This window comes from Ictidomys tridecemlineatus, chromosome 5 (assembly GCF_052094955.1).
Source record: "Ictidomys tridecemlineatus isolate mIctTri1 chromosome 5, mIctTri1.hap1, whole genome shotgun sequence".
NCBI lineage: Eukaryota > Metazoa > Chordata > Mammalia > Rodentia > Sciuridae > Ictidomys > Ictidomys tridecemlineatus.
Window position 1 is genome coordinate 35,732,666 of NC_135481.1, and position 22,796 is coordinate 35,755,461.

The 22,796-nt window shown below is 34.8% G+C and overlaps 1 protein-coding gene and 1 long non-coding RNA gene across 2 annotated transcripts in view; one reads left to right on the forward strand and one right to left on the reverse strand.

Moving 5' to 3' along the window:
- The window catches only part of LOC120886377 (uncharacterized), a 52,110-nt gene that overhangs the window by 7,665 nt on the left and 21,649 nt on the right, over positions 1-22,796 (forward strand). The window lies entirely within an intron of this gene.
- Trim69 (tripartite motif containing 69) lies at positions 3,567-21,236 on the reverse strand. Its single transcript, XM_005316514.5, has 6 exons — positions 20,685-21,236; positions 19,820-19,915; positions 17,172-17,405; positions 15,741-15,763; positions 15,532-15,656; positions 3,567-4,161 (listed from the first exon to the last, which is right to left on the reverse strand). The coding sequence occupies exons 1-6, from the start codon at positions 21,234-21,236 to the stop codon at positions 3,617-3,619; spliced, it is 1,575 nt and encodes a 524-aa protein (XP_005316571.2). The 3' UTR covers positions 3,567-3,616.

A 22,796-nucleotide genomic window follows, 5' to 3' on the forward strand; every position in this document is an offset into this window, starting at 1 on the left:
GCTAAGGATTTCTTTAGCTATTCTGGGTCTCTTATTTTTCCAGATAAATTTCATGATTACTTTTTCTATTTCTATGAGGAATTCCATTGGGATTTTGACTGAAATTGCATTAAATCTGTATAGTGCTTTTGGTAGTATGGTCATTTTGATAATATTAATTCTGCCTATCTAAGAGCAAGGTAGATTTTTCCATCTTCTAAAGTCTTCTTTGATTTTGTTCTTTAGCATTTTGTAGTTTTCATTGTTAGATCTTTTACCTCTTTTGTTAAGTTCATTCTGAAGGTTTTTTTGTTGTTGTTGTTGTTGTTTTGTTTTTTTTTTTTTGTTTGTTTTTTTTTTTTTTTTGAGGCTACTGTAAATGGAGTAGTTTCCCTCATTTCCCTGTCAGAGGATTTGTCACTGATACGCAGAAATGCCTTTGATTTGTGGGTGTTGATTTTATATCTTGATACTTTGCTGAATTCATTTACTAATTCAAGAAGTTTTCTAGTGGAACTTTTTTGGGTCTTCTAGGTAGAGAATCATATCATCAGCAAATAGTGCTAATTTAAGTTCTTCTTTTCCTGTGCATATCCCTGTAATTTCTTTCATCTGTCTAATTGCTCCAGTGTTTCAAGAACTATGTTAAGTAGAAGTGGTGAAAGAGGGAATCCCTGTCTTGTTCCAGTTTCTATAGGGAATGCCTTCAATTTTTCTCCATTTAGAATGTCGTTGACCTGGGGCTTAGCAGAGATAGCTTTTACGATGTTGAAATATGTTCCTGTTATTCCTGATTTTTCTAGTGTTTTGAACATGAAGGTGTGCTCTATTGTCTCAATTGCTTTTTCTGCGTCTATTGAGATGATCATATGATTCTTACCTTTGAGTCTATTGATGTGATTGATGAATTACATTTATTGATTCCCGTATGATGAAACAGCCTTGCATCCCTGGGATGAATCCCACTTGATCGTGGTGTACTATCTTTTTGATATGTTTCTGAATTTGATTTGCCAGAATTTTATTGAGAATTTTGCTTCTATGTTTATTAGAGGTATTGGTCTGAAGTTTTTTTCTAGAAAACAAAATACTAGAGAGTTGAGATTATTATGTCAGAGAAAGTATTAAGGTAAATACCTACAAATAGTGGAACATATGTGTATACCTACAGTCTGTTGTTATTCCCCTGGTCATTTAAAAAATTTCTTTTTTTTTTTCTTTAAAAAAAAAGCATTTTTGCAGTATAATTCCTATCCTGTAAAATTTTCTCACTGTAAGTATACAGTTTGCTAATTTCTGATTAATATCATTATGCAACCATTATTATATAAATATTCATTTTAAAGAAGTTATTTTCCAAATTTAGATTAAAATATTTTCATACCTATTCATCCTTCACTATTTCCAATTTACTCAACTTTTCCATAGAATTTTGTCCTATTGTGTTGATTACTTTTAATTGGTTCTTTTTAGTTATGTGTGACAATAGAATATATTACAATTATAAAAATATGGAATATAAATTGTTCTAATTCAGCCCCCAGTATTTCCCCTTCCCTGCCCTCCTCCCCCTCGTTCCCTTCCCTTTACCGATCTTTCCTGCTTTTTACTTGTAGGTTTGTTTTTTGTTTTTTTTAATTAGTGTCTTGTGGATGAGATAATGGTGAGATTCACTGTGGTATATTTTTCTCTAAACTCTAGCACTTGTCTATCCTCAAAACAGACTTTAGATACCAATTATTTAGAATTCTAACAGAAAGCACTAGACCTTCTTTTTTTGTCATGGTACTTGAAATTCTTTACCAAGTGCCTAAAATTCTGCCATTAAAAATACTTATTTAATATGGACTATATGCTAGCTACTAGTATTGTGTCAATGATCAATTTTCTAAATTTCATAATTTAGTACTGTGTTTAGGTAAGAGAATACCTGGTTCTTAGGAGATACTTGCTAGTATAAGGAATAAGAATTACAGTGCCTGCAATTTAATATAAAGTGGTTCAGCAAAAATAAATGAATAATAGTTACCTATATACATGCACAAAATCATATGGAATGGGTGTGGAGGAGAGAGGCCAGAAAATGTGGCAAAATCTTAATAATTGCTGAGTCTAGATGGAAAACATATGGGAATTTATCATTCACATGTACAACTTTTTTGTAAGTTTGAATGTGTGTGTGTGTGTGTGTGTGTGTGTGTGTGTGTGTGTGTGTAGTGTGCTAGAAATTAAAACCAGGCTTCACACATGCTAGGTAAGTACTCTACCACTAAGGTATATCCTAGCCCTAAATTTGAATTATTTTTAAAATAAAAAGATTTTAAAAATAAAGTGTGTTATCTTAGCTCAGTGATTTTCTGCCTTAGCCACATATTAGAATCACCTGAGAGCTTTTAGAAGCTACAACTGCCTCACTAGGTGTGGTGGCACATGCCTGTAATCCTAGTAGCTTCAGCGCCTGCCTGAGACAGGAGGATTGCAAGTTGAAAGCCAGCTTTAGCAACTTAGCAAGGCCTAGTCTAAAATATATATATATATATATTATATATATACACACACACACACACACATACATATGGAATGTGGCTCAGTGGTAAATCTCCTCTGGGTTCAATCCACAGTACTAAAAAAAATTTTAAATATATGCATGTCATATATGCCAATGCTTTATTAATATTATCTATAATATTATTTCTTCCAAATGGGACCACCAGCTTTTGCCTTGCAAAAAAAAAATCTTTTTGTAATTTTAGAAGGATAACAATGCAGGTCCTAAAAAGTCCTCTCAAAACTTCTAGCTGTAGAAAACAAAACAAATTTAGATGGGGATTTCTATGGAAAGAAAAATAAGGACATTTCATTGAGAGTACTGCTGAGATCAACGATACTAAGAACTTTAGACTTGGAAGGAACAAACTGAAGGATGAGTATATTGGAGATCAAGATAAAAAGTGCTGCTATTAAAATTGTAAGCAAGACTGATGAAAAAGGGTATAGTCAAAAGTAGATGGAAATACTAAAATATATTTCAACACAGAAAAACAAATGTCCTTCAAATAGATAAACAGCAGGGATTGAGAAAGGAAGAAAACATGTCTGAGATTCATTAGACTAAAAAGTATGCTGAGAAATTTAATACAAAATTATAAACTAATTCAGATCATTTCATTCTTTTTTCTTTAAGTCTCTGGAGGAAGTTTTTAAGATTACAGTAAAAATTTCTAGAAGAGAAAGGAAATGAAAATTATCAAAAGATGAAAGAAGAAGAGGCATGTTGTGAAAATTAATCAACCTAGAGTCACTATGCTGGAAAATAATGATATCATGATAGTATACCTGGGCATATTTTAAAGGGTTACCAAGCACCACAAACTCAAGTTGCAGTTTGCTCCAGTACCAAGAACATGATGGTCACTAGAGGAGAGTGGCTTTTGTGTTGTAGAAGACTCCAGAGAAGTAGAAGGCCATCTTGAAAGGCTCTGGTGAAATCCATTTAGGACACTGAGGATGGAATTCAGTTTGAGAACCCTACTTTTCATTATTACAGAGTTCCCCAAAATTGGGAAGAGAATCTAGTGAGACTGGTAAACTATTTCAATACTTCTTTAATATTCTCTGAATTTATACAATAGTATGACTAATTCTGTGGATGTAAGATATGTAATGGTTCTTTATTCTCTCCACCATCATTAAGGCAGGGACAAAAGTAGGGATAAAGTTTCTCTGTGAAAATGCAACTGAAGGTATAAATGTGGGTCAAGGTCTTAGCATTGTAGAAGGACACCTGCCCTCCTTCATAATCTAGGTAAATGCCCACCTTGTTGAGATTGTCAGTAAGTTTCAGACTGCAAGAAGGCAAATCCAAAGCCTTTAGATCCGTTTGATTCCTTAGTCTTAAAAGCCAGAATCCTTGCTCAGGAGTTAGAGGACAGCTGCCCTTCCGAATGATGGATTCTCTTGCAACTCCAACTGTCCATTTTGTCTTCTTTGCCACTTCTACTTCCCAGTACCACTTTCCAGATGTAAAGCCTTTTGAGCCAAGTACAGCCACACTTGAGTCAAATCTCTCTGGATCATCAGGCATTACCTGCTTAATGTCACCATGCCACACACTCGTCCGGTTTTTGGATAGCACCAGATTTGGGTGAGCTGTTTTAGGGTCCAGAGTTAATGGAGATAGGCCTAGTAAGAAAATAAGACAAAGCAGGGTGTGGGGGGAAAAGGGAGTGAATGCAAATTCCCATAGTAAAAGACATATTTACATAGACACCAGAACTTTATTTCCCCATGTCCAAGAACTCCTAGGCAGGCAATATTTTACATACTCCTCAATGTTTGGGTATCCATATTGCTATTTCTATACGTTTTTATATTTAGAGTAAAAATTAGGCTTTACTCTCAAGTAATTTATGTTTTACTATAGGAAATAATAGAAATAATGTAAATTTATACTGATAAATACAAAAAATTCAAATGCCAAATGGGTAAAAATTTGATATAGTTGTCCTAGGAAAGCTTTGTAAGGAGAATAAGTATTTTACTTGTGATATAATGTGTACGAAATGTAGGATATTTTGAGTAAGCAAAGGCAGATAAAAAGAAGGAGTTAAATATAGTTGCTCATGTAACAGAGAAGTAAGAGCTTACCTATAAGTGAGAGACAGATAAAACTGAACTGTAAATGAGGTTAGAGGTCAGTGGTAGAAACTTTATATTTGACTTAACATATATGAAACATCTGATATCTGGAATGGTTTATGCCACGGCTACTCTGAATGTGGTCCACAAATTGTGTGGTTACCAGTCTGGGACAAGGTAATACCTATATTGAGAGTAAATTTTAAGAAATTTTCATTAGCCAATCTGACAGTAATTTTATGTCACTTGAACCTAATTATTATAAAATTGATCTTGTACTTTGTTACCTTTTTTTAATTTCACAATTTCAGGTAATTAATTTATATTGTATCCTACAGAAATATCACTCCATGGTAAGAGTGGAGATTTTAAAAATACATGAAAGGTAAAAAAAATTCATCTCATAGGAGTAGAGTTGAATAATGGTCACTAGAGACTAGGAATGGTAGTGGAGAGAATGGGTAGAGTGAGGTTGGATAATAGGTACCAAAGAACCATTAGATAGGAGGAATTCATCCTACTATTCAATAGCATAGCAAGGTAACTATAAGCTACAACAATTTTTTATATATTTCAAAATAACTAGAAGAGTTTAAAGGTTCCTGACACAGAAAGTATAAATGTCTGAGGAGACAGATATATGCATTACCTTGATTTGATCATAAACATTGTATACATGTATTGAATTATCATACTGTACCTACTATATATGTACAATTAAAAATTAAATGTCAAGGGGGCTGAAGTTATAGCTCAGTGGTAAAAGCGCTTGCCTCGCATGTGTGAGGCATTGGGTTTGATCCTCAGCACCACATAAAAATAAATAAAGATACTGTGTGTTCATCTACAACTAAATAAATGTTTTTAAAAAATAAAAAATTAAATGTCAATTAAATTTTTGAAAATAATTTTTAAAAGCTGGCTTTTCAACACTAATGGCTTAACAAGTATTGGTTTAGACAAATCACAGGACAGCAGTTTTTATTTAAAAAAATTCTAAATGAAGAGGGATTGGATCAGTAAGAAGATGACACAAATTCCAGATGTAAGACAACTGGACCTTGGCATGAAATTTGATAAAAAAAAAAACATAATAGACATATATATATATATATATATATATTTGTTGTTGGATTTATTTGTCCTTAAAGTGAGATCAGTTGCTGGGTGCAGTGGTGCACTCCTACAATCTCAGCAGCTTGGGAGGCTGAGGCAGGAGGATTGTGATTTCAAAGCCAGCCTCAACAAAAGCAAGGCGCTAAGCAACTCAAGACCCGGTCTCCAAATAAAATACAAAATAGGGCTAGGGATTTGGCTCAGTAATCAAATGTCCTTGAGTTCAATCCCCAGTACCAAAAAGAAAAAAAAAAAAGTGAGATCAGCTAAGTGCAACTCCTTGTTACCAAAAAAGCCTGAGTCTTTTCCATTATCCCAAGGACTTCTCCTTCCAATAAGAGATTTTGAAGCGTTAAAAATCCTGAATTTTTCCATATAGGCTGATTTCCCTTTCCCTTATACATCCTCATGCACTTTGGGTTATTAATCTTTCTAATGTGAAGACTACAATTTCTTTGGAAGTTACCAGAAAGACCTTTTACCAACCTTTTAAAATCCCAACTTGTTCATCACTAAGCCTCTGACACTTCCAGCTAGTTCATAGCCTGTATTGACTCTGAAGACTGCTGGGAGTCAGCTCTATGTCCTCTTTCCTTCTCATGCCATATTCACTCTAATAGCAAGTTCTGTCATCTCCACCTTCAAAATATATTTTGAGCCTAAACACTGCTGACTACTTCCATAAACACATTAGCCTAGAACTATTGCAATAGCTTTTTACTCTTCTAATTCTATTCTTGCCCATATGCAACCTATTTTGCTCACAACATGAATGCAGTTATATTCAACATACTCCTAGGCTTCCTGTCACACCTGAAATGAAATCCATAGTCCTTACAAAGATGATAAAAGACACATGATTTACCCACATCTCTGACTTCATCTCCATCATGTTTCCTCTCAAACCACCCTTGCCTTTTAGAAGTTCCTCATTCATTTCCTTGAATATTTCAAACTCATTTCTACTTTAGGATCTTTATACCTTCTTTCTTCTATTGTCCCAGAATACTCTTTCTCCCCACATGGTTCACTTCACATTATTCAGGCCTCTATTCATAAAAAGGCAATAAAACATTGATAATAATCTATCATAGGTGTTAGAGGTAAAGATAGAGGTATTCCTCTAGATAGGGAAGAGGGGTAGGAGGGGAAAGGAGGGGGCAGGGGTTATCAATGATGGTGGAATGTGATGTACATCATTATCCAAAGTACATGTATGAAGACATGAATTGGTGTCAACATACTTTATATACAGAGATATGAAAAATTGTATTCTATATGTGAAATAAGAATTGTGATGCATTCTGCTGTCATGTATTTTAAAAATAAAAGCAATTTAAAAATATAAGGTGTTCCTTGCAAATTTTATAAATTTTCTATACATTTGGAAATTTTCCCAATACAATGTAGAGAGAAGGGAATTACCTTCTCAAAGATGTTTTCTTTGTTCGTTCTGAAACAGGATGTTCATCTATCCATTATTGTTTATGCACTTATCCTGCTTTTTATTTTCTCATGAAAAAGTTATTTATTGAGTGTACCCTGGTTTATTTTCTTCACAGTGGTTATCACTGTGTGAAATTATTTACTAGCTCATTGTCCATCTCTGTCACTAGAATGTAATCTTTGGGAAGGCAGAGACTTCATCTGTTTTACTTCCTCATTTATGTTTAAATTTTGGCACTGTTCTTAGGTGTTCAAGTAACTGTTTATTAAATGAATAAATGAACTTTGATCAAAATTCCATTTGAAGCACAAGCCTGTAATCCCAGTGGCTGGGGAGGCTGAGGCAGGATGATCATGAGTTCAAAGCCAGCCTCAGCAAATGTGAGGTGCTAAGCAATTCGGTGAGACCCTATCTCTAAATAAAAAAAAAAAATACAAAATAGGACTGAGGATATGGCTCAATGGTTGAGTGTCCCAGAATTCAATCCCCAGAACCCACCCGTCCAAAAAAAAATTCCATTTGGAAACTTGACACCAACTAATTCTACCATGTCTTTGTAATCATGTTATCCTTAGCTAACATGAAGAATGTAAACACCCCTCTGATGATTTGTCTTTTCCTGATTCTTATCCTATTATGCTGTGCTTTGCTTCCCCTCCTTTCACATATCTTCTCAGTGCTCTCACCCTACTCTTTCTACTCTGCCCTTTGGAACTCTTTCGTTAACTAACTTTCTTATAACCTCAATTTATAGAATTCTCTCATCATCTCTTTGCTTTAACAGAAACTTGATGGTTCTTCCCCCCAAAAAAATACAGCTTTCACAGCACTATTCATTCTTTAAATCAGGTGCCATAGATCCAGTAGCCACCATGGCCACTTCTAGACTACTACTTTATTGTCCATCCTCATGTAAAAATCACTCTTCATTGTAGATTATTGTCATTCTATTTTTACAACCCTCTGTTTGATGCTATTATAAACAAACTTCCTGGAACTCCCTGAATTTTGGGTCAATTTTACTTCTCTACCCCAAATCCAGCCTATATCTCTTGGATATAGCCACCACTCTTCCATCTTTGAAAGTTCTTGACTTAACTACTAGGGTCTCACTTCATTCTACTTCAGCTATCCATATCAGTGATCAAATTTCACATCATGTAGTCATTGGGATCAATTCCTTCTCTAAATCTGAAATTCAGATATTCCAATCTTTTATTTCTTGAGCTTTCTCACTCTCATCTCTCCTTATAACCCATCACTTAATTTCATGAACATCTCTAGCTCCTTTTTTCTCATGACATCCTAAACTATGCTTTCTGGCAAAAAATCCTCTCTGAACAGCTCAGCTTTGGTTGCTTTGTTGCCTTAATACTTTTTATCTTTTTCTGCTCCTGTAGCAACCACTATGTAACTCTTCAACCCTGGATCTATCCTGCCATTCAAATTCACATCCCAGCTTCTGACTACTACAGGAGAAAAATCATAACAGTATGCATACAGAAACTACTACAAACTCATTATTTTTCACTCAGGGCATGACCATCAATACTGCCTAGAAACCCTTTATTTACCAAATCAAATCCTTTCTGATTTTTTAAAATATATTTATTTTTTTATGTAGTCAGACACAATACCTTTGTTTTATTTATTTATTTTTATGCGATGCTGAGGCTCGGAACCCAGGGCTCTGCGTGTGCTAGGCGAGCACTCTACCGCTGAGCCACAATCCCAGCCCCTCCTCTCTGATTCTTTACAAAAGCAATTTCAAATCTTTAACTCCATCCTCAAACCTTCTATTCTTCCACTTATCCCCTCCCAGGCAAAGTCTTCATCTTCTACTTCACAGAGGAGTAAAGTACATCTTTTAAGAATCCCTCTGTCTTTCCCATTCATACAGAAAAGTCCCTGACAAAATTGTCTGCCTCTACCATCTTTATCTCTTCTCCTATCCCAGAAGAAACTGAGGAAGGTCAATACCTCTCTCTGCCTTAACTCTCACTCAATATTCCCTATTTCCACCTATTATGTCCTTTCTTGTCCCCTTGATTTTTGTCTTTCTACAAGGATACTCTTCCTTAGCATGTTTTTAAAATACTCTTTGGAGCTGGGGATGTAGCTCAGTGATAGAATGCTTCCAAGGCATGTGTGGATACCCTAGGATCAATCCCAAGCACCCTACTACACACCATACACGCACACAAAAAAAAAACCAAACAAACAAACTTTTACACTGCTATACTCACCTTCTCTTAGTCAAACTTCTCATGAGTGATCACTACTGCCTGGTTTCCAGCTCACTCCTTAATAACACAATTTCTACCCATTTCCACTCTTGAAATTGTCCATATCCAAGTCTCTGATATTTGATTCAAACATTTATTTTTCCAATTACTTTCTTAATTATTGTCTCTGAATTTGGCATAATGACCACTCACTTCTCCTTCACACTCTTTCCATAGATTCCATGTTAACCTTGTTTTGTGATTTAACTTTTATTTCTCCTGCTAGAACTCCTCAGCCTCTTTGACGGATTTCATTGCCCTTTATCTGTTGGTGTTTTCTATTAAGAACTCCATTCTTAAATGTATATGTTCTTTCTTTCCTTGTTTAAAGTATATTTTACCAAGGCCTGACCACAGTTACCATAGGGAAAAAAGTCTCCCACTCTGTATAAGGGAAGAATATATAAATGAATAAAGCATTATAATAAGATTGTAATAAGCCAGGCATGGTGGGCTGTAATAATCCCAGCCACTCAGGAGGCTGAGGCAGGAGGATCCCAAGTTTGAGGCCAGTCTCAGAAATTTGGTAAGTTCCCATCTCAAAATAAAATTTAAAAGAGCTGAGGATGTAAATAATAGAGCACTTGCCTAGAATGTGCAAGGCTCTGGGTTCCATCCCAAATAAATAAGTAAATAAATGGTCATGTTTTAAATATATCCCATTTTATTTTCTTAGATGAAAAAGTAAAAATCAGTTTTCACTTTAAACGATTGCTAAAAATGAGGTCTGACTTTGCAGGGCAAAGCGTACAAGAAGAAATCACTGTTATATCAAGGCAGCTAGAATTTGCTGGACAGAGTAACATAGAAGAGGGAACTACACAGAGACCTTTGAATATCCCTCAAAGATACAGCTGAGTACTGGTCGAACTTGTATAGGGTGTAAAAAGAACCTCTCAAAATCAATAGGCTGAACAATTTCTGAAGCTCACACAGAGAATGAGAATGGTTTTCAGTCTTGCAAGCCAGAATGGGAAAATAAGAATACTCAGAGGGGAGTTACCATAGAAAATGAGCTAAATTAGCCCTAGGTGAAAGACTGTTCTTGAACTATTCTATCAAAGTTTAAATAAAGCCTTAAAAGGAACAAAAAGATTTCATGTAACTTGACTATATTCCAGAATTAAATCCAATATAACCTAAAGAACTACTTTAAAATACAGCAAAACTTCAATATAAAATTCATAATATTTGGCATCTAAAGCATCCAGAAGAGACAAGACTCCCATTCAGCATAATTCCAAATAACTTATGTAGATTCTTCACCCTCAAGGAGGGGAAAGCATAATTATTCACTCCTTAAGTGTGGGCTACACATAGTGACTGCCTTCCATTGTGTACAGTATGGAAGGAAGAAAAGAAAGTAACTTTACAGTGAAGAAACCTGCCAAACACTTATCAGCCATGTGCAGTCATAAATCCTATTGACAGTGTGTATACTAGATATGAAGTGAGGAAAATGACACTTTTACTGCTGTTGTCTTTTTCGCAATAACTCAGAACCTGTCTGATTTATCATAAGAAAAAAAAACATTAAGTAAATGCAATAGTGTGTAATCCTACAAAACATACACCCAGTACTCCTCAAAAAAAAAAAAAAAGTCTGAGAAATTGTCACTTCCAAAAGAAGCCTAAAGAAACATAACACCTACATATAGTGTAGCATCTTAGATGGAAACCTGAAACAAAAAATAACATTAAGTAAAAACTAAGGAAGTTGCGGGCTGAGGTTGTGGCTCAGCAGTAGAGTGAATATCTAGCACGTGCGAGGCCCTGGGTTAGATCCTCAGCACCACATAAAAATAAATAAAACAAAATAAAGGTATTGTGTACAACTAAAAAATAAATGTTTAAAAAAAACTAAGGAAGTCTAAAGAAACTGGATTTTAGTTAGTAAAAACATATTGATTTTGGTTCATTAGTTAAAAAATACATATCATTAAATGTAAGGGGGTAATAATATAGGAAAGAGGGAAGGAGTATGTGAGAACTCTACTACCATCTTAATTTTTCTATAAAATTTACACATCTAAAAGTGTTCTAAAACTAAACCCCATTAAAAATAAAAATGGCCATGGAAATCAGCAGGAAAATATAACCCACAGATAGGAGAAAAATCAAGCAATAAAAACAGGCCCAGAACTAATGACAATATAGAATTAGTAGACAAGGACATTGAAATGTTATAAATATCTTCTATTTGCCTGAGAATGTAGAGGAAAGCAGGAACATGGTGAGGAAAGAAAACAGAGGTATTAAAAGACCTAAATGAAATTTGTAGAAATTAAATGAAATATATATAAGAAAGAAATATCCTGGTCAGCATAAACTAATTAGGCATGCAGAAGAAAGGACAAAAGAATTTGAATAGGAATAAAAAAAACATTGAAAATGAAGCATAAGAAGAAAAAGGCCTAAAAAATAATGAGCATTGATGACATAAGGCAATTTGACAACATTAAATTTCTAATATAGGTAAAATTACAATTCCTTTAGGAAAAAAGGGGTGTGGTAAAAAAAATATTTGAAGAAGCTGGGCATAGTGGTATACACCTATAGTCCCAGCTATTTGGGAGGCTGGGCCAGGAGAATCATTTGATCCCAGGAGTTTGAGGCTAGTTTAGGCAACATAGTGAATCCCCATTTCAAAAAAGGAGGAGGAAGAGAAAAAAAAAGTGGGTATTATTTCATTATTTGATGAAAACTATGAACTCATAGATCCAAGAGTCTCAATAAACAACAAGAAGAATAAATAAAAGAAAAATCACACCTTGAGCTGGGTGTGATAGCACACTCCTATAATCCCTTCGACTCAGGAGACTGAGGCAGGAAGATGGAAAGTTCAAAGCCAGCCTCAGCAACTTAGTGAGGCACTTAGCAACTCAGTCTCTAAATAAAATACAAAAAAGGGCTGAGGATATGGCTCAGTGGTTAAGTACCCTTGGGTTCAATCCCGGGTACCAAAAAAAAAAAGAAAGAAAAAAAATGAAAATCACACCTTGAGTAATCAAATTGGCAGAAGAAGGTGACAAAAAGAAAATCATAAAGGTAGCAAATAAATAATTAAATAAAGCCCATACCCAAAAATGAAGATAAGAATGACAATTAGACATCTCATCAGAAACTATGCAAGTCAGAAAATAGAGTGACATCCTTAAAATATTGAAAAAGAAATCCATCAACCCTGTTCCAGGGAAAATATTTTTGCAAACTTATAGTAAAATAAGGACTTTTTTCAGACAGAAGCTGAGATAATTCAGCTTTACAATGTAGCATATTTGCATTATAAAAATTATTAAAGGAAGTAGAAGGAAAGATGTAGCAGATGGAAATTTGTCTCCACAAATAAATGAAGCAGAAATTATAAATATGTAAATATAAAAAACATTTCTTCAGGGCTAGGGCTATAGCTCAGTGACAGAACACTTGTCTGGCATGTGTTAAGCACTGGGTTCGATTCTTAGCACCACACAAAAATAAATAAAATAAAGGCATTCTGTCCATCTACAAGTTCAAAAAAAATTTTGAAGACATTTCTTCATTTTTTATCTTTTTAAAATATAATTGGAGATGAAGCCCAGTTAAAGTACTCGCCCAGAATGCCCAAAGTTCTGAGTTTGATCCCCAGTGCTACAAAAAAAAAAAAAAAAGTTAACTATTTATAGAAAAAAAGTCAGTGTAGGAGGAATCTGGAACTTATAGAAATAAAAAATATGTGGAAAATGATAGCAGAAAGAATGAAGAATGGAAAAGTAGAATGCAAAAAGTGCAATGGAATAAGTTAAAGATGTATACTGTAAAATTCTAAAGAAATTTATTTATTAAAAAACAAAGAAGTACAAATAATAAACCAATAAGATGATGAAAAGAAAAAATAAAAGGCACTCCATCCCAAAGAAGGCATGTCTAAAGAACAAAAGATAGGTGGTAGATTTAAACAAAAATCATATGAATTACATTAAATGTAAATACTCAAAACACTTAAAGTAAAAGGGAGAGATTTTCAAATTGAATTTTAAAAAGCAAACTTAACTACATGTAGCTACATAAAACATACTTAAGGATGTAAAAAACAGAAATAAGTTAAAAGGATGGAAAAGAAATTAAATAAATCTAAATAAATTTTTTTAAAAGGCTGGAGATGTTGCTCACTGGTTAAGCGCCCCTTGTTAAATGCATATATATATATATATATATATATATATATATATATATATATATATATATATATATATATATATACATACATATATTTACATTTACATGAATGACAAAGAAGCACATGAAAAAAAATGCTCAGGGCTGGGGATGTGGCTCAAGCGGTAGCTGCTCGCCTGGCATGCGTGCAGCCCAGGTTCGATCCTCAGCACCACATACAAACAAAGATGTTGTGTTCGCCGAAAATTTAAAAAAAAAAAAAGTAAATATTAAAAAATTCTCTCTCTCTTTAAAAAAAAGAAAAAAATGCTCAATATGATTGCTCATTAGAGATATACACATTAAAAACACAATGAGACACTATACTTCCAATAAAATAGTTAAAATGAAAAAGATTGACAATATAAAGTTTTGGCAAAGATGTAAAGAAACTGCAACTATCATCTATTGCAGGTGGGAATATGAAATGGTGCTGCCATTTCAGAAAAAAAAATATTTGGTAGTTTCTTATAAAATTAATCATACACTTGGGCTGGGGATGTGGCTCAAGCGGCAGCACGCTCGCCTGGCATGCGTGCGGCTGGGGTTCAATCCTCAGCACCACATACCAACAAAGATGTTGTGTCCGCCGAGAACTAGAAAATAAATATTAAAAATTCTCTCTCTCTCTCTCCCCCTCCTCTCTCACTCTCTCTTTAAAAAAAAATAAAATAAATAAAATAAAATTAATCATACACTTAATACACACCCAGAAATCCCACAACAAGGTACTTACCCCAAATAAAATAAAATACAAATGTTTGTAAACATATTCACACAACTTTATTCATAGTATCCCCAAACTGGAAACTACCCAAATGTCCATCGGTTGATGAATAATTAAGCAAATTGTGATATATCAAAATAAAAAACACAATTATTGACACATGCAAAAACAAAAATGTCAGAAAGCATTATGCTAAGTGCAAAAAATAAGATGCATAAGTAATTTGACTTATATGAAAAATTAGAAAAAGATACATTTAAGGTGAATAAAGCACATAACGTGAGTATTGGGTTGATGGTTATAAGGAAGAAATTGATTGCAAAATGGCATGTGGAAACTTTTTTGAGGTGAGAGAGATTTTCTATATTTTGATTATAGTGATATTTATAAAAGTGCATATGTTTGTGAAAACTCATCAAATTATACTCTGGGTGTAATGTATGTAAAATTGGTGAATTTTCTCTGTGTTGATTTTACTGCAATAAAGTTGATTTTTTTCAATGTCAATTACCTGGAAAATTAACAGGGATAGATTTGTGATTTTAATGAAATTAATAACTAAAAACAATAATAATAATATCTCTATATGAATCCTATTAAACTTCATTTCTATAAAGTTTTTTTTTATTTGGAACACTATTTAATGTCCTTGAAATGCCATTTGTGTATTTCTATCCTGCTCAATCCTTTGACATCTTCAGGAATAAAAGAAACCTAGTCTCCTTCAGACACATTTATTAAAATTATCTGTTTTCTTCTGAAGCACTGAATATCTCTATACAATCTTCTAAAATGTTATACTCTATATTATGAACATCAAACACAAGAGGACTTGTAAAGATCCTATGTAAATACAACAAATAAGCAAAGAAAACCTCCTCCTTTAGGGCAAAGAAACCCTGATTTAGCAAAACAAGATAAAATTTTGTCGCCACATTTGATAGACCACTTATCTATTCACCAGTTCCAAATCATATATTCTTATATCATAGCAACAGAAGAAATTCAGTCAATACCAGCTAGCTTTCTATTGGCTAAATTCCACCCTTCCTCCTGCCTCAGACTAATTAGAGTCAAAGAGGTTCCACAATTGAACCATACATTAGGAGCCCTAGAAACCAATAGTTCCTAACCACTGATACCTGGAGTGAGAGTGGATTGCATTTCCCTCCACATCATGTACTGGAGAGGACCTTTGAAATGGCCTGGGTTCAGCTTTCTGGAGATAAGTTCTCTTGGTGCCAGCGCCCTTGTTCCTTGCTCCAAACTGTGAGAGACATAATTCATTTATTCTTAGACATTCTCTAAGGACTAAAGAAAAGTAGAAAGAGTACTATAGGGAAACACTTACCTATCCAAGAGATTTGAGATGTCCTAAAAGAAGAAAGGAGAAAGAGAAGTCAAATGCTCATTTATCACCTCCAAAAATTTCTGCAATATTCTGACTATCACCAAAATTTGATCATCAATATTGGGGTCCTGGGCCGTGATTGTGGCTCAATGGTTGAGCGCTTGCCTAGCATGCACAAGGCACTGGGTTCGTTTCCCGAGCACCACATAAAAAATAAATAAACAAATAAATAAAAGTATTAAAAAATATTGGAGTTCTGTGCAGATGGTCCCCAACTCAGCTCCTACGATTCCTTTCATCCTCCAATGTGTTTTTCTGTTCTGCATTCCCAATCTAACCCAGGATAAACTGCCCTTTCCTTGCTCTAATTTTCTAGAATTCTTTTTTATGGGGAACAAGAGAGAAACCAATAAGACAATAATTAAGGTGAAGCTATTTTTGTTCATATTTCCAAATAATCTCAAAAGAAAAATGCAGTAGATATTTCAATCTTAAAGACACTTTTCCTTACTCTGGCTAATTAAGCTTTTGAGTACTGAGGTGATGACCAATATCATTTTAGAGTTATAATTTCAGGTAGCAAAAGTTTGGCAGATAGATTATTTTATTGTTGTTGAGAGCCAAAGATTGAACACAGGGTGCAACATTCTTATTTTTGAAAAATAAAGCATCAAAATTCTTGATGGAAGATATCAACATGAAGTGTTATTAATTGGATTTTTTAAAAGTAACTTCTTTTCTTATTGGAGGGGGGGCACTTAACCACTGGTCCCCTATTTCGTATTTTATTTAGAGACAGAGTCTCACTGAGTTGCTTAGTATGTTCTTAGTTTGTGCTATAGATGTACTGGCTTTTGTTGAGGCTGCTTTGAACTCATAATCCTCCTGACAGCCTCCTGAGCTACTGGGATTACAGGTGTACGCCACTGCACTCAGCTAAAAGTAACTTCATTTGTATGTATATAATTTAGTTGTTAATGGACCTTTATTTTTTTTTTGAGAGAGAGATTTTTAATATTTATTTTTTAGTTTTTTGGTGGACACAACATTTTTATTTTTATGTGGTATGCATGCCAGGCGAGCGTGCTACCGCTTGAGCATATCCCCAGCCCTATTTTTAATTATATATATGCAGTGCTGAGAATTGAATCCAGTGCCTTATGCAGGCTAGGCAAGCGCTCCACCACTGAATCACAACCCTAGCCCTATTAATTGGATTTTATTCCCTTGTTTTGGAGCATGAAACTAAAGTTTCCTGCTGAGCATAAAGCAAAAGTAGCCTTCTGCTTTTCTCTCAGAGAATCTTAAAAGCACTACAGTAGTCTGTTTTGTTTTGTTTTCCCTTGATCGTGAAAAGCCACAACTGCAACCTTCACAACCCTCTTCCACCCTCTTAAATGTACCCATAATGGGGTTGTTATGGAGTCTCACTTTGAGGAAATCGAAGGAGTTCCGCTGTTCCAGCCGTGTCTGAATGCTCACCAACATATCTTTGGCAAGTAGACACTGCTCCTGAAGCTGGTTCAGATTCATCTCCATCTCCTCATTCAAGGCTTTCCCCTCTTCCCGGAGGTCACTTAGAAGGTCCTTTTCTTTGCTGTGCAGGAACTGATGCAGCTTTAGAAACTCCAAGGACACATGTTGCTGCAGATGTATCTTGTTTTCCTGGAAACCTCCATTATCATCACCATGGTTATTACTGAGACTAGCACTTGGGGATGGGGACCCACACCAACACTAACACAACTTGGAGAAATACCACTGCAGAAAAATGCATATAAATGGCTGCTGAGTATCAACATTTCAGCCCTACTCAAAGGAGCCTTTTAGGAGACTTACTCCTTTTTTCCTGGCCAGTGTAATAGGTCAGGATGAACTAGCCAAAAGTGGTCTCTAGGTTCTCATTGCAATGATGGGATGGTGAGTATTTGGGAATTAGTCAAACATTATAGAATGAATAAGAATATCTTCTTTATTGGTAAACCAATATCTACCAAGTAGTGCTATTAGACCAAGACCATTAGAGGCCCATAAGAACTCTCTATCTAGAAACCAGAACTGAGGAGATGCCACTCCTGCTGCCAAGACAATGTAGAAGAAACAGGATATGAGCAATATGTGAAGTACTGAAATTAACAACCACCACATTCGAACTTCTTTTCTTGGGTGATTTCAACCTCTTCACAGGTGTACCAACCATCTGACATACTGATTTCTCAGTTCTTCACCCTCTTCGTTTCTAATGATTTATAGCTTTATCCATTTATTCCTATAGTCACATCTAGAATCTTTTCATTCCTAGCAATTGCACCATCTCCAAAATAACTTTTTATACTCCAAACTCACTTACTCATGTACCCCTATTGCAACAGCTATTGCATCTCATTAAAACTTTGTATTCAGCAACACCTCCATTACTGTTCATAAATTTCTATTTTCATGTGCCCTCTTATCCAACTTAGACTCTATGTCTATCATTATTGTACTTTTTTTGTGGTACTAGGAATTGAACCCAGATGGACTCTACCACCAAGCTATATCCCTAGCCCTTTTTATTTTTGAGATAAATCTTGCTAAGTTGCTGAGACTGGCCTCAAACTTGGAGTCCTGCTTCAACCTCCTGAGTAGTTGGGATTACAGGAGCATGCCACTGCATCTGGCCATCATTATTGCACTCTTAAAATAGTCTTAACTCCCTCTCCTAGCTCACACTTTTCCAGTTTTCTTTTTATCTTTCTCATCACCATTTTTCAGTCTTATTGATTCCACTTCCCCTAACCAAGTCTAATATTAGAATTACTTGATATTCTGTCCAAAGTTCATTCACCTTCCCATTCTTTCTAGGCAACATCCTTTCCCACCTGTGGCCTTAAATGCTGACATCTCCAAAATAAACCAGCTTCTGAGCTCCAGATTCCTATATCCATCTGCCTATTTGATATCTCAATTCACCCCTCACATCTAATCAATCACTACAGGTACTTTTGTCCCCAAATAAACATGCTCAAGCTGTTCATTTCTCTGCATCTTCACTGCCTTTATAGTCCAAGCCTTCCATCATTCTCCGGGACCACTGCCTTCTTCTAACTATTGTCTTTGTCATTGCCCCTTTCCAATCCATTCTTCATGCAACTATCAGCAATATTTTCAAAATAAGATGAAATCATGTCCTGTTTAAAATCCTTTAATGTTTTCTCATTATTCAGAAGATGAAGTTTAAAATGCTTAACATTATCTACACAATGACCTACATGATTGGGCTCATATCTGCCTCTTCAATATCATCTTGCTTAGCAAGCTCCAGCATTTCTTTTTTATACCCCAGAGCTGGAGATTGAACCCAGGGCCTTGAATATGCCAAGCAAGTGCTCTACCACTGAACTACATCAACAGCCCTAGAATATTCCAGTTTTATTGCCCCTTTTTCTGTTTAACATAGCAACTCACTTCCTATAGTAAGAGTTTTCCATACATTCTCTCCTCTTCATATAACTTTCTTCTTCCAGACACTAAATGTCACAGAAGATTCTCCTACATAGAATAATTAGTGAATAAGCAGAACTTCCAATTTAGCTCCCTAACCTAGGGACTAATTTGCCAAATCTCTAACCATTAATTTCATCCTAGAACTCCTGTGAGGTTGAGTGTGGGCAGCCAAGAAAGAGCAAATCAGATGGGAAACACATGTAAACTGAGAGACCTTGGTTCAGAAGTGCCTGGCTATAAACCTAAAGGAAAGAAGTGGATTTTTAGTGGATTTTTCTAGTAAATGCCTTATTTTACTATGGATAAAGATACCACACAGAGTATAACACCACGGTAATCACCTAGTTACCAAAACATCAAAAGGATCAGCATATTAGGGGAAAGTCAATCTGCTCTGTTGCTCATCTATTGGCAAAAAATTTTACCAACATGTTGCTTTTCATCCTACAGTGTCAGTTTTCCAGTTCTATACCCCAAGTGCCATTTAGTGTATAGATTTTATATATATAAAATATATACATTTGCACTTATGCAGCTGAAGTTACCAGGGTGTATTCTAGTTCTATCTCATAACCCTCTACCCTGCTTCTCACCTTGTAAGCAGCAATAGCATCCTTCTGCATGGCCTTCAGAGACTGAAGATCCTTCAGGGTTGTTTCCAGTTGACTCTGATGGACTACAAGCTCATCCTAGGAACACCAAACAGAATTAACCTAACCAGCTTGAGAGATGAAAGGCCATAAGGACATTCCCAAAGCCTTAGTGGGCTGGGGAAAAGCAAGCTCTTGCTGCAAATCTCTTTCCCTTCACCTATAGCATAGTTCCTGTCTCTTTCAAGAATTGTGAATAAAATTACAAGCAGAAGAAAAACTTAGTTTTGTTTTCTTATTAGCTAGTCATGGAGATTTGAAGTAGATAATAGAACTCCACATTTTTCACTCTATTTGCACTGTTCTCACCATCTATATTTTTACTTACATTGTTAAAACATTTGTTTATTCCTTCTGCCCATCCAAAACCAAATTATTTCCCAGTTAAAGTCATATTCTTTTCTTTTACAATACATCTCCTATATCAGCTTTCTCCAATCCCTTCAGAAATTCTAAACACTTAAGAATTACAATTGTGACAAAATTTAACTATCTATAGTAGATTTTCTTATATTTCTTCTGTTGTTATATTAATCTTAAAATTGACCAAATTTCAAACCTTCTATAACAAGAGTAATATCTTATACACTCACATTCTATACAGCATGTGACTGAGGGAGTCAGCCAGAATTCCTCAACTGTTCCTTTCCCATAAGCAGTAACTTTACAGAAAGAACTTTGCAAGACATGAGCTTTCTCATTATTATTTAAATGAAGAGATGAAGTTGGAAGAAGAAAGAAGAAATAGTCCTACAAAAAATTTTTCCTAGCTTTCCTAAGAGATTGCTCAAGGCCAAGGCTCACACACCGTAAAGAAACGAACAGCATCAGAGATTTGCAGGAATTCCTTAGACTGCTCCGGAGATAACCGTGCATCCTTACATTGAAAGCAGATCAACTTCCCATCTGGCTTACTGAACAGTTTCAGATTCTCTCCATGCTCTGGGCACTGTGGATGGCCTTTGAGTAGTGGAAGCTTCTTAATCTTTTCCACCAGCTTCTCCAGCACAAGGTTAAATGTACAGTTGCTATATTGACATAGCATCTTACACTCAGGACAGAAGGTTTCCTTTGCTTGCAGCTTCCAAAAGTTTTGGATACAGATTTGGCAGAAGTTGTGACCACAGCTTAGCATCAGTGGATCACGGAACCAGTCGTTACAAAGTGGACAGTGTAGCTCCATAGTAATGTCTTGTATCACCACTTTAGAGGGTAGATGGGTGAGTGAATCATTCACTTCAACATAGTTGCCTGGATCGATGTTAGAAGAGGGTCTGGAGGATACCTTCAGGAAAAAACAGCTTAAATGAGTTACTCTTTCTTGTTGCTCACTTGAGCACTCCAGGGTGATGGGTTCCATTCCAAAAGGAACTAAGAATTCATACAACTAGAGTAAAGGCACCATAATCTGTCCTTTGAAAAATTATCTAATAAACTCAGTGTTTTCTAACATAGTTCATAGCACTGTGTAATCCATTTTGTGCCATCATCCTCATATTTGGAACACTATGAAAATTTAAGCAGAGTATATAATGTACAATATAATTATAGAACATGATTTAAATATAGTAAATAATATACAATATAATCATTACAAAAAGAATATAATTATAATAAAATAATACTATTATTATAACATGTATTAGTTCTAGAATTTGATTTGCAACTTATTTTAATGTGCCTGTATCAATTTTGTTGATATATTTACTTGGGATGTAATGGGTTAAGCTTTAATAGAGAACCAAGGCAGAGGAAGAAAGAGTACTCAATTAAAGGAATGTATTTTGTTGTACATTCTTCTGTCCACTCACTTTCCCCACTTATCAGTTGAAAGCTTTACTTTCAACTTCTATTCTATTAGTTATTACCCTTATTTTTGTTTTCTAGAAATCAAATAGAAAGAATTGGAAGACCAATTAGATTCCTCAATCAGTGGGATGATATCAATAGTTCAAACCTCCCGTACTCCTTTTTAAAACATATTACACAAATATAAATACAGAAAAATGCAAAATCATAAATGCATAGATCATTGACTTTTCACAAAATGAATACATCTGTATAACCATTACCCAGATTAAAAAATAGAACTTTATTAGTATCCCAGGAGCTCCTATATACCTTCCTATTCACCTTCTCCTCCTTACCAAGGTTAACACCTTTCCAGACTTCCAACACTATTCATTAATTTTGCCTGTCTTTGTACTTTACATAAATGCAATCACAGATTATGTACTTTTTTGTTTCTGGATTCTTTTGTTCAGCATTACATTTGTGAGATTTAACCCCATTATATATAATTTTAACTCATTCTCATTGCTATATAGTATTCCACTACAATGAATATGCCATAATTTACTTCTCCATTTTGTTGTTGACAAGACTTTGGGGTAGTTACCATTTCAGGCTAATATAAAAAGTGTTGTTAATAGCAATCTTGTTCATGCACTTTACTGATTATCTGTATATATTTCTCTTGAGTATATTACTGGGAGTGATTTATAGGATTGGAATATGTTCAGCTTAGTAGATATTGACAAACTGTTACAGATAATATTCATCTTGGCTATGAATGTGGCTTTAATCTCTTTGCTGATAACTGTATATTGAATCTATTTTCCTATGTTTATTGTCTATTTGATTCTGCCCTTTTTATGAAGTGTCTGTTAAAGGAATCTATTTTATTGTTGAGCTATCTTTTTATTTATTCACAGAAATTCTTCATAGTTCTAGATATGAATTTTTTTAATATTTATTTTTTAGTTTTTGGAAAACACAACATCTTTGTTTTGTATGTGGTGCTGAGGATCGAACCCAGGCCTCATGCATGCCAGGCGAGCGCGCTGCTGCTTGAACCACATCTCCAGCCCCTAGATATGAATTTTTTCTCAAATGCATGTATAGCAAATATCTATTTCCA

Excerpts from the sequence above, each read along its gene's own strand:
- Trim69 (XM_005316514.5), bottom strand. The coding sequence starts at position 21,236 with ATGGAACCCATCACCCTGGAGTGCTCAAGTGAGCAACAAGAAAGAGTA. Across the intron at positions 19,916-20,684 it reads ATGCTGTTCGTTTCTTTACG|GATGAGCTTGTAGTCCATCA; the intron begins GTGTGTGAGCCT and ends TGGTGTTCCTAG. Across the intron at positions 15,764-17,171 it reads ACTCCTTCGATTTCCTCAAA|GACATCTCAAATCTCTTGGA; the intron begins GTGAGACTCCAT and ends TTCTTCTTTTAG.